This window comes from Dromiciops gliroides, chromosome 1 (assembly GCF_019393635.1).
Source record: "Dromiciops gliroides isolate mDroGli1 chromosome 1, mDroGli1.pri, whole genome shotgun sequence".
NCBI classification, from domain to species: domain Eukaryota; kingdom Metazoa; phylum Chordata; class Mammalia; order Microbiotheria; family Microbiotheriidae; genus Dromiciops; species Dromiciops gliroides.
Genome location: NC_057861.1, coordinates 196,127,731 through 196,141,848, shown reverse-complemented (window position 1 = coordinate 196,141,848; position 14,118 = coordinate 196,127,731). Strand labels below are relative to the sequence as shown.

The 14,118-nt window shown below is 40.5% G+C and overlaps 1 protein-coding gene across 1 annotated transcript in view; it reads left to right on the top strand.

Moving 5' to 3' along the window:
- Positions 1–1,240: 1,240 nt before the first annotated feature.
- The window catches only part of GALR1 (galanin receptor 1), a 28,742-nt gene continuing 15,864 nt past the window's right edge, over positions 1,241–14,118 (top strand). Inside the window, 6 exon segments of the mRNA XM_043976599.1 lie at positions 1,241–1,492; positions 1,495–1,543; positions 1,546–1,584; positions 1,587–1,696; positions 1,698–1,869; positions 1,872–1,899. Coding sequence (XP_043832534.1) covers positions 1,241–1,492; positions 1,495–1,543; positions 1,546–1,584; positions 1,587–1,696; positions 1,698–1,869; positions 1,872–1,899 — 650 coding nt within the window.

Genomic DNA, 14,118 nt, shown 5'->3' with positions numbered 1-14,118 from the left:
GACGATGGTGTGGAAGTGAGGGAGGGGGTGACCGAGGCAGAAGTCTCCTCTGTACCCTAGAGGGCCTCGGCTAGCAAAGCTGGTTGGAAGCTGCGGCGCGGGGAAGGATGTGGCGGGGGCCGGAACCCACCCGAAGGGAGAAAGGGCGCGGTCAGAAGGGATTGATGAGCCAGGACTCCGCTAGTGCTATTTGCCTTTCCTTGGGTGTGGGAGGTATAAAGAGAGAGAGGGAGGGAGGAAAGAAGGGAGGGAGAAGAGTGAGCTCGTTCCCCGCCTCCACTGGCTGAGACAGCCATCCATGTCCCCCACCTCACTTGTGGAGGGGAAAGGGGAGTGGAGAGAGAGTGCGCTTTCAGCTGACTCTGTTCTCCTCCTTTTAGTCTCTTCTAAACTAGGAGGAGGAAAGAGAAGAGCCCATTCGGGGAGCAAGCAAGCTGGAATCGCAGAGGAGCGCCCGGGATCCGGAGGCTGCGGCTGGGCAGCAGCTCTCAGAGTGGATTTGCAGCTGCAGCTCTAGCAGCGCCACCTCTCCTTCTGTCTTCCCCTACAGCTGCTCCAGCACCAGAGGGCAAAGCCAGAGCCGAACGCAAGCAACAGGTTCACCCTCGAGGAACTCTCTTCAGGGAGGAGAAAAAGACAAGGCTTTACAGAACCCTGGAAAACGGATGAGACAGGGCCCGGACCTCAGCGGCAGGACCCCGTAGTCCCGCACAGGGTCTCCCTGAAGGGTCCCTAGCTATCAGATTCCTCCAACTTCAGAGTAATTGGCTGAGCGACCACCAGACTCGGAATAGGACGCATCTCAGCCCCCAGAATCCTTCCTCCTCGGCCGGCCCTTCTCACTCTAATCCACGTCTAGGTTTTAGACCGCTTCATCTCTATTAGGGACAAAGTTCTTATTTTAAGAAGTACAGAGTTTGTCGCTGTCGTCGAGTTGGTCAGTAGGAGAAATTTTGTGCCATTAACCTGCCGCTGCCTAGTCAGTTAGTCAGTCAACAAGCATTTATTAAACCCTTAATATGTGGTAGGCACTGGGCTGAGTTCTGGTGATACAAAAAAGGGCAAATACTGCCTAGGCGCTGCCCTCTGTCCTCTGCACATTGGAGGAACTCAACCTTCCCAGAAAGAACTACACACTCTTTCTGAGGCTTAGCCAAACCTTTCCACGTCCTTCACTCTCTCCTCCATCCCGGGCCTCTTCGCCCCGCTTCCAGCTGCTCTCTGGGCTCAAACTTGAACCATGGAGCCCGACTTTGCTATGGAAAACCAGAGTGAAGGAGCTGAGGAAGGCTGGAATGGGACTCAATCGGAGCTGACAGACCGGGATCTCAGACCTCTCTTCGGGCTCGGCATCGAGAATTTCATCACACTGGTGGTGTTCGGAATGATCTTCGCCATGGGCGTGTTGGGCAATACTCTGGTGATCACAGTTTTGGCGCGTAGTAAGCCAGGAAAACCCCGCAGCACCACAAACCTATTCATTCTTAACCCTGAGGCATCGCTGACCTGGCGTATATGCTCTTCTAGCATCCCTTCCAGGCCACCGGTACGCGCTGCCCACCTGGGTGCTGGGCGCCTTCATCTGCAGTTCACCCACTACTTCTTCACTGTAGCCATGCTAGTCAGTATCTTTACCTCTCCTGCGGCCATGTCCGTTGACCGCTACGTTGCTATTGTCCACAGCGAGGGCTCTCTTCCCCTCCCTTCGGGTCTCTCGTAACGCGTTGGTGGGCGTAGGGGGTCATCTGGCGCCGCATCTATCGCTATGGCCTCTCCGTGCTTTCCACCAGCGCCTTTTCCACCGGGAAATCAAGAATCAGAACCTTCTGTGGGAGCAGGGCCCAACCAGTCAGCACAAGAGGATCTACGTGGTTGCACCTTCGTCTTCGGGTACCTGCTATGCCCCACTATGCTGCCTGATCTCCTTCCTGCTATGCTAAAGGGTGGGAGCAATAGCGTGCCCGGGGCCAGGGCGTGGAGCACGCGGTGAAGGGGAGGGACGGGATAAGAGGGAAGAGGAGGTGGGGGAAGATATGAGGACTACGAAGCTCGACTGGCTCCCCTGGGGAGACTTTTAATTTCTGTTCTTTCTCATTAGCCGTTGTCCACAGATCCTGCCGGCCTCTCATCTGCCTACTTGAAAGTTCTTTTGGCCTGTCCAAGGGTTTGCTAGTGGTACGGCATTTGTATGGGGCTTTGGTGAATATTTTTAGCACTTAACCTCAGCCTAGACTGGGTAAACTACACCAAAGTCTACAAAAGTTTGTTTTCTGCCACTGCGAAGGTTTCTAGTCTATAACCTTTCCTTGCTTTGAACAGTGGGCGGTGCAAAAGGAGTCCCAAATGTGTTCAAATATGCAGATCTCCTTCCTCCCGTTCTCTTATCCTCCTCTAAACTTGTTCGCTTTTTACATGCTTTATACTATTCTTCCCCACATTTAGTGTCTGGGTATCTTTTGCTTTTCACCTTGAGGGCACGTGTGTACGAGAGATCCATATCAACAAGTCGGAGAGTTGTAAACTATTTCCGATCAAATGCGAACGCACTGCATCCTGGAACTTTAAAGGTGCCAGCTGCTGAGATCTTTGAAGGCGGGTCCTAGTCTTTTTGTTGTTGTTTTTTTTCTCATTGTTTCGTTTCTTTCTCACAATCCCAGAACTCTTGTCCCTGAGCGAGAAGCCCAATTCGTGATCCATCACGAAACCTACCCCTTTTGCTGTTGACAAACCATAACAATAAAGAGCAGAATGAACTGAATAATCAGAGCAAGTGATAGGAAGAGATTGATCTCTAGCTATTAACAGGATAAAACGATGGTCTCCTGCGTCACCTGAAAAATCCTGGCCAGCCTTGCAACCCTTGCTCCCCTCCTCCTCAGTGAGAGGATTCACTGAGTGAAGAACTCGGCCCCTGGGGGGCAATAGTGGGGTAGGAAGGGTGCATAATTGTGAATAGTCCTCCAGCACACCGTTCTCCCTAGAGGGGATCTAAAGAAACCAAGGGAAGTAGGAGAGTTTATGGGCATCGTTTTATTCACAGTTTGAGAATAAAAAATTGAGAAAGTAAAATGTTTCTCTTCAGAACATTGAGTGAAGTCAGTGACTCCAGAAAACTGTCTCCTCCCTCGAAGAGTCATTCCAGCTCAAAATCAAACGTTTTCTAATACGAATAGAGAACCCCTTATGTACTGCTCCTTTGCCCTCCAGAAATTCATACTCTGAGCACTCAACCATCTAAAAGTCCTGGCTAGGGGAAGAATACAGATTTGAGAATTCTCTTAGACCTTGAGGCTACATACATCTTTTGCCTATAGATGTTTAGTCTTACCAAATCACCAGGGTTTAGCAGTTGTTTTGTTCTCCATTATTGAGGGGAGGTTTTGGGGAGACCTTACTGTCTTTGATTTTTTGTTTTTCAATTGGTTTTCAGTCATGTCATACTCTTTCTGACCCCATTTGGGTTTTTCTTGGCAAGATAATCAAGTGGTTTGCCATTAGATTCTCCAGTTAATTTTATAGATGATGAACACTGAAGCAATCAGGATTAAGTGACTTGCCCAGGATCACACAGCTAGTGTCAGGCCAGATTTGAACTCAGGAAGATGAGTCATCCTGAACTCAGGTCTGACATTCTATGTACTGTGCCACCTAGCTGCACTAACTAATCTTTATTTACCATATTTTAATTTTTTAACAGAATTTTAAAAATTTTTGATCAAATAAGTTTATATTTCAAATAAGTAAAGTTCATAGGATGAATAACTTCATATTTTAATATGCTTATCATTTCAAATTAAAATACCATTCATTATAGAAACAGCCTGCCACCAGTTTCTAAAATTTCTATCATATTATCTTGAATTTGTATAAGAGGCAATCACTAGTGTGTTGGGCAAGCCATAAAGTTACATGATAACAGTAGAATTGGTGTTGGTTATTTATTGTTACAATTACAAAGGTCCTTTATTTTGAAAACAAACAACAAAACCCAACAATAAAAACCGCTCAGTATGTGCAGAGGGAGGACATCTTGTTTTCTTCATAATATTCCTGTGAAGTATGTGTGGTGTGTGTGAATGTCTTTTGGCATATATTTTGATATTACCTGGGAAGGATGATCTAAACAAAAGGACCCTGGGCATAAAGATATTCTTTATTTTCCAAATTATTAATTCCACTAATTAATAGTTTTGTAGTACTAAATTCTATTAAGGATTGAAAATTGAACCATAGTCACAGTCCCTGTGAGGGAAAGCCGAAATCTAAAAGGGCCAAGGAAAGAGGAAAATTAGGAATTAAATGGCTCTTTGGCCATTTAATAGTTTATCTTGATAATTCAGGTCCTTAAGGTTTCTTCCACTTATTTTTTGCACAAGAGGAGTAGCATTAAAAAAACAAACTAATGGTCCAGATTACAAAGATAATTGTACAATGTAAAGTCTAGCCTTCATGCCTTGGTAATATTAGATAAACTAACAGTATAGAGTATACAGGCCAGATTTGTATAGCACAGGGGGATCCATTTCATGTACCTTCTTTGGGAAAAGTACATGCTTTCTGTTGTATTTTGGATGAGTATCATGGTGCATGTAAAAAAAAAACCCCCACTTTCAGGGATGTGAGGAGTCAATACAAAAGAAGAATACAAAACTTTAAAAATGCAAAATTAGTAGAATAGAAGCAGCAAGAACATGTGTGTGAATTTTGTATATCTATGTTGATCTGCCTGTCTGTCTAGGGCTTTACAATGGGGAAAGCACTTTCCTCAGAAATGAACTGGTTGTAGATTATTTATGCATGTCCCATTGCCTCTCCAAAACATTTGATCACATGCAGTCACAACTCAACAAGCATCAGTTTCTGAAGAGTCCTCTATATGGGAAGAGGACATCAGAGACACTTAGACACATTTGTCAGACCCTCAATAAAGCGCTCTCTCTCTCTCTCTCTCTCTCCTCCTCGTCTCTCTCTCTCTCTCTCTCTCTCTCCTCTCCCCTCCCCTCCATTCCTCCCCCCTCCTCCTCCCCTTTCCCTCTCCCTCCCTTCCCCTCCTTCCTTCCTTCCCTCCCTATTTCCTTCTTTCTCTCTCTCTCTCTCTCTCTCTCTCTATATAATATATATAGACACACATAGACACAGATACATATATAATCTATGTGAATGTCTTTATATATATACAGATATGTGTATGTATGTGTATATATAGATATAAATATAGGTCTATATCTTTAAATAGATATAGATATTTATATATGTGTAGATATCTTCATCTATACCTATATCTCCTATACCTACACCTACATTTATATCTAATCTATCTCTATATCATCCATATGATCTATCCATACACACACATATACACAGATTTCCAAAAAACCTTAGGGAAGTTTTTAGCTTTAATAGCCTTAAGACTTGGGGCACCTTATAAACACACACACACACACACACACACACACACACAACATACATGCATTTTCTTTTTTTTTTTAGTGAGGCAATTGGGGTTAAGTGACTTGCCCAGGGTCATACAGCTAGTAAGTGTTGAGTGTCTTAGGCTGGATTTGAACTCAGGTACTCCTGACTCCAGGGCCGGTGCTCTATCCACTGCACCACCTAGCTGCCCCCATACATGAATTTTCTAAGTTTCAATACACATAAATATCCTTTACACTCATGACTTTCTCATGGTAAAAATGCTTTAAAAATGCTATTTTTCTCAGATATTTATTTATGTTTTAATTTTTTGGTCTTTGAAAACCTTTATTTCTTCTCCACGGTAGATACTTAGAAATTTACAAAATAATTTATATTCAAGGCTATCCTAATTTAGTATGGAAATAGAGTGGGGAAAAGGCACACTTGTGAGGATCTTACTGTATACTATTTTTGGCCTGGAATTTCAAATTGACCTTTCATAACTTTTATGGCCTTAGTTCTTATAAGAGATTTTGATATTGGGCAAAATTTGCTTATCTATCTGATAATCTGTCTATCTATCTATCTATCTATCTATCAATCAATCCACCTATCTCTAAGTTGTCAATTAATATGTCTTCATGTTAACTAGTATCTATAATGAGATCCAGGATAAATATGGTAAGGACTATCACTTTCAGTCAATAGAAAGCAACAGGATCTTTAGAAAAGTCTTGCTACATTCCCACTCCCTTGATGGCTCTCCTCTAAGCCTTTACCCTACCCCTTATTTATCCTATTTGGGTGGATTTACTATCCAAAATGTTCCACTTGTAATATGGTGCACCAAACTTCTTTTATTTAAAAAGCTCATCTTTGGCTATCTCTACCTACTTTCCTGTACATGGATTTCTCTGTACTTTGTATGGTGATTGAGAGAGTGAGACTTAATTGTTGGGTAGATCAAGCATACAAGATTGAGCATATATTTGAGCAAGTGCATTAAACAATCAATCAATCAGCAAACATTTATCAAGCACTAATTATGCACCAGACATTATACTGAACTCTCAGGATACAAATAAAAAGCAAAACCAGCTCTTGCTTTCAAGTTCTTACCATCTAATGGATAGAGAATTGTAAATCAGGACATATATTGGGCATATATAATAAATACAAAATATATGTGAGGGTAGACATTGAGAGAGTAATGCTAGCAGCAGGGGGAACAGGGATAGAAGCAGGCATCCAGTTATCTAATTGAATAAAGTCATCTTCTTCACTTTGTAAGTGATCGACATATACCTCCCTCTTCTACCCTAGGACAGTACCCCTGGGAGGTGAGTTAGGGCAGGGAGCAGGGAGATAATTTATTCAGTAGATAGAAGCAATTTCATGTAAGCACAAAAGATTCAGACACAACATAAAATCTAATTATCTAATGAGATTTGTTGTATTATCTTTCTGCTGATCTCCAGACAACTTTTTTCTTCCTCCAGATGCTATGTTCTTTGTTGTCTTCTATTTTCTGGTCTGTATAGTCAAAGTTATGGTTTTTGCCAGTAGCAAGTGTATGCTGTGAGAGTTTGACTACAAGGCAGAATCAAAGCTTTCAAATTGTGGTGTGAAAGACTTTGAGGAGTCCCTTGACAGAAAAGAGATCAAATTGGTCAAATGCTTGAAGAATTAATTCAGCTTTCATAGAAAGTCAATTACTGGGAAGGGAGAAGCTTAATACTTTGCCATATATTAGAAGATAGGGACTCATTGGAAAAGGTTTTTATTGTTAGGAAAGATTGAAGGTAAAAGGAAAAGGGGACAGCAGAGATGGATAGATAGTGTCATAGTAACAATGAACATGAAGTTGGCTTGACTTCAAAAGATAGTGGAGGACAGAAGGGGCCTGGCAAGATATGGGGTCACAAGGAGTCAGACTGAACAACAAAACAAACTTTCCCCAAATCTTTTCTCAGTATCTTTCATCCCTAGACAGTGATCGTTGGTTCTCATGCGACCTCCCTGTTTTGCTATCCAAAGATACCCCACTCTGTGCCCTATACATGTTTGTCCTCTTTATGCCTTTCCCATCCTTGGAACTTTCCCATTCTATCAAAACTGTAGGGGGCAGCTAGGTGGCGCAGTGGATAAAGCACTGGCCCTAGATACAGGAGGACCTGAGTTCAAATATGGGCTCAGAAACTTGACACACTTACTAGCTGTGTGACCCTGGGGAAATCACTTAACCCTCCTTGCCCTGGAAAAAAACAAAACAAAACAAAACTGTAGGCATACATTGTTTTAGATCAGGGATTTTAATCCAAAGAATATATGAATAGATTTCAGGTGATTCCTAAACTTGGATGGGAACCCCCCCCCCCCCGCATATCTTTATTCTCACTAATCTCTAACTGATATTTAGCATTTTCCTCAATTATGTAAAGTGTTTGTTCTGAGAAGAGGTCTAAAAGCTTCACCAGACTGCCAGTGGTGTACATGACACCAAAATTGTTTAAGTGCCCAGTCCTGGATTACTTTTTCAGAATAACCTCATAGAGGTAGAAAGGATCTCATTGCTAATATATTATAACAAAACTCCACAGTAAAATTGTGAGATCTCATTAGAATGATGTTATAACCAAGTGCCCATTTAAAACATGGTCCCTATGAAACTATCTCTCCTATAACACTCTGTTCTAGAATTGGTAATGGAATAGTTTGGGATCTCTCCTTTTGTTTCTTTTGCTTCATTGACTTTTATTTGTATCTTTTTCCCTTAGGGGCTTTTATCCCTGTTGTAGACCCCCATAGGGGTCAAGGGGGGACAGGCATATGCCACTCATAATTATAATGACTAGAGCTTGGGGAGGGTGGAGTGAAATACCAAATGAGATAACATTCATAAAGTACAATGTCTGGGGCACTTATGAATGCTTGTTCCTCCTCTCCCCCCTCTATCCCCTTCCTTGAAGGAGGCAGGTTAGTATGGGGCTTACCAGAGGGTGGGGTTGGTGAGCTATTTATATGAATCAAACTAGTTCTTTTTTTAAAAAAGTAGTTTATTATTATTTTTAATGAACAAACTTAAAAAAAAACACCCTGTCCCTTCCACTATCTCCTTACTTAGCATATTAAGAAAACAAAACAAAACCAAAAAATCCTTGACAACATATTTCTATAACATTTTGGTTTGTCCTGAGCTATTGCTGTGGTCATAGGCAGGATCACTGTATTCTCTCCCTACACAGCTGTGGCAGCATTGGCATGAGCTTGGACAGTCTTTTCTAGATAATTAATACAGTAAGGTCAGGTTAATAATGACTGCTAATGCACTCAACATCCAGGTTGCATTTGAGTAATGACTTATTATAGATAATGATAACCCAAGTAATTTTGGGGCAGGTCTATGGGGGAGCCATTTTTGTTCAGGCAGACAATTCTGAATCTCACAGATATTATAAATAAGATGACTGTACTCATAGGACAGATCCTATAAATGAATGAACATTCCCACAAAGAAATTACAATGTTTTGTGGTTATTCTATTAGAAAATAATTTCTTATCTCAAATCAATGCATTTTCTAATCTATTACTTGTGACAGAAGGAATGTATGTAGTCAGTCCAGTCTAATTCCATCAATTTCCATGTTGCAGTGTTTAAGGAATATAAAGAGAAGTTAGGATGTTGGCATCATAACTGGATTCTGATTGTAATCCTTATCAGTGAGTTGTAAAATTTTCTGAAGCTTGATAATTTTCCTCTGGACTTGTACCAGCTGGAGGACCAGAAGCAATGATAGATTATTTTTGCAGGGGCCAATATGATTATAAGATAGGGGTTCATTTTGGAGATTATTATATCTATAGCCAAACACTTTCATACGCAACACAGATCTAACTGAAGTTATACTCCTGGCATCAATGAAGTGTTGATAGAGAAAAAATACATCACTCCGGTTGAAAGTTCACAAAGTGAAGAAGAATGTGACAGTACTTCATGTGAAAATTAGCTAGTGACTCTTATGAATGAACAAACTCAATATGTGTCAGCAGCGTAACGTGGTAGCCAAAAAGAGCCATATAGATTAGCCTTCATTAAGAGGTCACAGTATCCAGAGAAAAGAAAGTGATGGGAGCTACTCTTCCTGCCCTGATCAAACCACTTTTGGTATATTTATTTTATTCTAGGTGCCAAATTTTAGAAGCTTAATGGACAAGGTTGGAGACTCTCTGGGTGGAATGTATTCAGAGCAGGGTGATCAGAATGATGAAAAGACTTAAACCATTCTGTATGAGGATTGTTGAAGTAACTAGGGGAGACAGTCTGAAGATGATGAAACAGATGATATGAGCAGTTGTCAAATATCATGAGAGGTCTTCATGCAGAAGAATAATTAAACTTGCCCTGCTTAAATTTAAAGAGTACAACCTGGACCCAGTGGGTGGAAGTTTACAAAGAAGCAAACCTATGCTTAGAATAAAAAAAAACCCACAAACCAAAAAACCAGAACCCAAATGATCCTAATAGTTAGAACTATCCAAGAACAGAATGATTGCCTCAAGGGCTGGTGAGTCATATCTCCCTGAGGTGAGAGATAGAAGAGTCCATCCTTGATTTTTTTTTTTTGTAGAAATGATTAATGACTTGATTTGGGATGGGTTGATGTAACCTTCCAACTCCAAGAATCTAGGAAGTTTAACTGAGAGGTGACATCAACATATCATCAATTAACAATGACACTTCCCAGAACTGATTTATTCATGAAGCCAAGAAGTGGCAATGAGATTTATGTTTGGGATAAAGAAAGGAGTTTGCCGTCAATGAGTGAAGGTTATAGGGAGGTAAATTTTAGCTAAGTAGAATGAAATAACCTTTAACCATTCAGGGCTGTCTCAGAATGGATAAACTATTTGTAAGGTAGTGAGTTCATGCCTACTGGAAATATTTAGTAGAGAGTAAATGATCACCTGCGAAGGATATTTTATAGAGGATTTTCTCTTCTGGTTAGAGGTTCAACTAACAATGCCTAAGATGATCTCTCTAACCCTAATGTTATCTAGCTTCTAGTATTCCTTCCAGCCATCCATCCATCCCTTCCTCCATCCATCCATCCATCCATCCATCCATACCATCCATCCATCCATCCATCCATACCATCCACCATCCTAAGTGAAATTTCTTAAATATAATTCAAGTAAAAAGAACATGTGCAGAAAATAACAAGCATCAAAATGTATGGTAATATGCTATATGGGGGGAACTTGCAGTAAGATAGTCATAAGCAAAGTGCACAGAAGAAACAGGGAAGCACAAGATCAGAAACCTAGTGGGTGTTATTGTGGGAATGCTGAGAAAAAAATGGCAGTAGATGGACCAACTTGGCATGCAACAATAGGGTATAGAGCAATCAATTGTCAAGAACTCATTAAATGACCATTACACTCCAGAAATGGGTGCTAGGCTCTGGGCATTCAAGAATGAATAGCATGACTTTCCCTCTCCTCTCCTCGCCTCTCCTCTCCTCGCCTCTCCATTTTTTTCTGTCCCATTTCTTTTCTTGTTCTTTTGGTTTGTTTTCTTTTCTTCTCCTTCCTTCCTTTCTTTTTTTTTCTGGGCAATTGGGGTTAAGTGACTTGCCCAGGGTCACACAGCTAGTAAGTGTCAAGTGTCTGAGGCTGGATTTGAACTCAGTTCCTCCTGATTCCAAAGCCAGTGCTTTATCCACTGTGCCACCTAGCTGCCCCCGCCCCTTTCTTTCTCAGAAGTATTATAACATGGGCTAGTTAGGTGGCCGGCCAGTAGATGGAGTTCTGGGCCTGGAATCAGGAAGATTCATCTTTAGTGAATTAGTGTCTTTCTAGATTCAAATCTGGCCTAAGACACTAACTAGCTGTGTGACCCTGGGCAAGTCACTTAACCTTGTTTGCCCCAGTTTCCTCATCTGTAAAATGAACTAGAGAAGGAAATGGCATACTGCTCCATTGTCTTTGCCAAGAAAACCCCATATGGTGTCATGAAGAGGCAGACATGACTGAACACCAACAACAATTATAACATGAAGCAAAGAATCCAAACCTACAAATATTGGCTTTCTATTAAATATGTGCTATAATGACAGGCTAGAAGAGAGCTTTTACATGTAGGCAGCATGTTGCAAAGGAAGGTATATTGGGGACCAGAAGCTGAAGACCTGGGTTCACATCCTAATTTGGATACTAATTAACTGTGTATGCTGAACATATCACTTAATTTCTTTTATTTAATTTCATCCTTTCTAAATTGAAGAGATAATATGTATGAAAAAACTTGATGAAAATGCTAAATAAACGGTGGGGATATGTGGACATTCACTTTTTTTAGGCACATTTTTACACATGTATAACTGTCCTGGGCAATGCTATTTTTAACATTTGAAAAAGTAATGTTATATAGGGGAATGATGCCAATGCCTAAGAATGATAACAACCCCAAATGTTTTTTCCTGTAGATAGAAGCAGTTAAAAATGAATGTGAATTCAAAACTAAAAATGTGCCATTTCAAATTTTTAAATTTTATTTTCCCTCTCAATTACAAAAACAGTTTTAAAAATTTGTTTTTTAAACTTTTGAGTTCTAAATTCCCTCCCTCCCTACACCCCACTTCTCCCTGCTCCCTGAGATGCTAAGGAATCTGATGTAGATTATCCATGTGAAATAATATAAAACATATCTCCATATTAGTCATTTTGTGGAAAAATAGTATGCTTTGTTCTGTATTCAGACTCTTTTTTTCTCTAGAGGTGGATAGCATTTTTCATAATGAGACTTTTGGGATTATCTTGAATCATTATGTTGCTGAGAATAGCTAAATATTCACGAGTTTTTATCATACATAGTGCTGTCACTGTGCAAAACACATTCTCTTGGTTCTGCTGACTTCATTCAACACCAGTCTACTTAAGTCTTTCCAGATTTTTCTCAATTTATCCTGCTCAGTCCTTTCTTATAGCAACATAGTTTTTCCATTATATTCATATGCCACAACTTAGTCAGTCATTCCCCAAATGAGGAGCATTCCCTCAATTTCTAATTCTTTGCTACCACATAATACTATAAATATTTTTGTACAAATAGGTCCTTTGGGGGAAGCTAGGTGGCACAGTGGGATAGAGCACCAGCCCTGATAACAGGAGTACCTGAGTTCAAAGCGAGGCTCAGAACGCTTAACTAGCTGTGTGACCCTAGGCAAGTCACTTAACCCTAATTGCCTTACCAAAAAACCCACCACCACACCACCACCAACAACAACAAAAAACCAAATAGGTCCTTTTCCCTTTTAAAAATATCTTTGGTATACAGACCTAGTAATGGTATTACTGGGTTAAAGTATTTGCATAGTTTTATAGCTCTTTGGGCATAGTTCCAAATTGCTCTCCAGAATAGTTGGATTTTTTTTACAACTCTACCACCAGTGCATTAGTGTCCCAATTTTCCAACACCCTCTCCAGTAGTTTTCATTTTCTTTTCCTGTCATATTAGCCATTTGATAGGTGTGAGGTGGGTACCTCAGAGTTGTTTAATTTTGCATTTCTCTACTCATTAGTGATTTAGAACATTGTTAGATGTGTCTATTTAATAGCTTTGATTTCTTCATCTGAAAACTGCCTTTCATATCCTTTGATCATTCATCAATTGGGGGTAATCACTTGTTTATGAATTTGACTCAGTTCTTTATATATTTGAGAAATGAAGGCTTTAGTAAAGATAGTTGCTATTACATTTTTTCCCTCTAGTTTTCTGCTTTTCTTCTAATCTTGGTGGAGTAATTTTGTTTGTGCAAAATCTTTTAAATTGAACATATAATCATAAGTATCTATTTTACATTTGGAATGCTCTCTCTCTCCTCTCTCTCTCTCTTTCTCTCTCTTCTTCTCTCTCTCTCTCTCTCATCTCTCTCGCTCTCCTCTCTCTCATTCTCTCCTCTCTCTCTCTCTCTCTCTCTTTTGGTGGGGCATGAGAGTTAGTGACTTGCCCAGAAGTCACACCAGCTAGTAAGTGTAAAGTGTCTGAGGCTGGATTTGAACTCAGGTCCTCCTGAATCCAGAGCCGTGCTCTATCCACTGCACCACCTAGCTGCCCCCTGTTTTCTTTTTCTTAGTCCTAAATTCTTCCCCTTTCCATAGATCTGACAAATAAACTATTAATGCTTTCCTAATTTAGTTATTAGTATTACCCCTTATCTAAACAGTATATGGTGTGAGTTGTTGGTCTATATCTGGGTTCTGTCATACTGTTTTCCAGTTTTCCTAGTAGTTTTTTCAGTGAGATCTTGTCACAAAGTGTAGATCTTTGGGTTTATCAAACAATAAATACTGTGTCATTTAGTACAGTATATTATGTAGTTATCTATTCCACTGATGCCACAAGGTTATGTATTATCTAGTATCAGATTGTTTTGATGATTACTAGTTTATAATAGAGTTGAGATCTGGTATGGCTAGGCTACCTTCCTTCACATTTTTTCATTGATTCCCTTGATATTATTAACATTTTCATTTCAGCCTTTTTTTTTTGGGTGAGGCAATTAGGGTTAAGTGACTCACCCAGGGTCACACAGCTAGCAAGTGTCAAGTGTCTGAGGTTGATTTGAACTCAGGTCCTCCTGATCCGAGGCCAGTGCTTATCCACTGTGCCACTTAGCTGCCCCCATTTCAGACGTTTAATG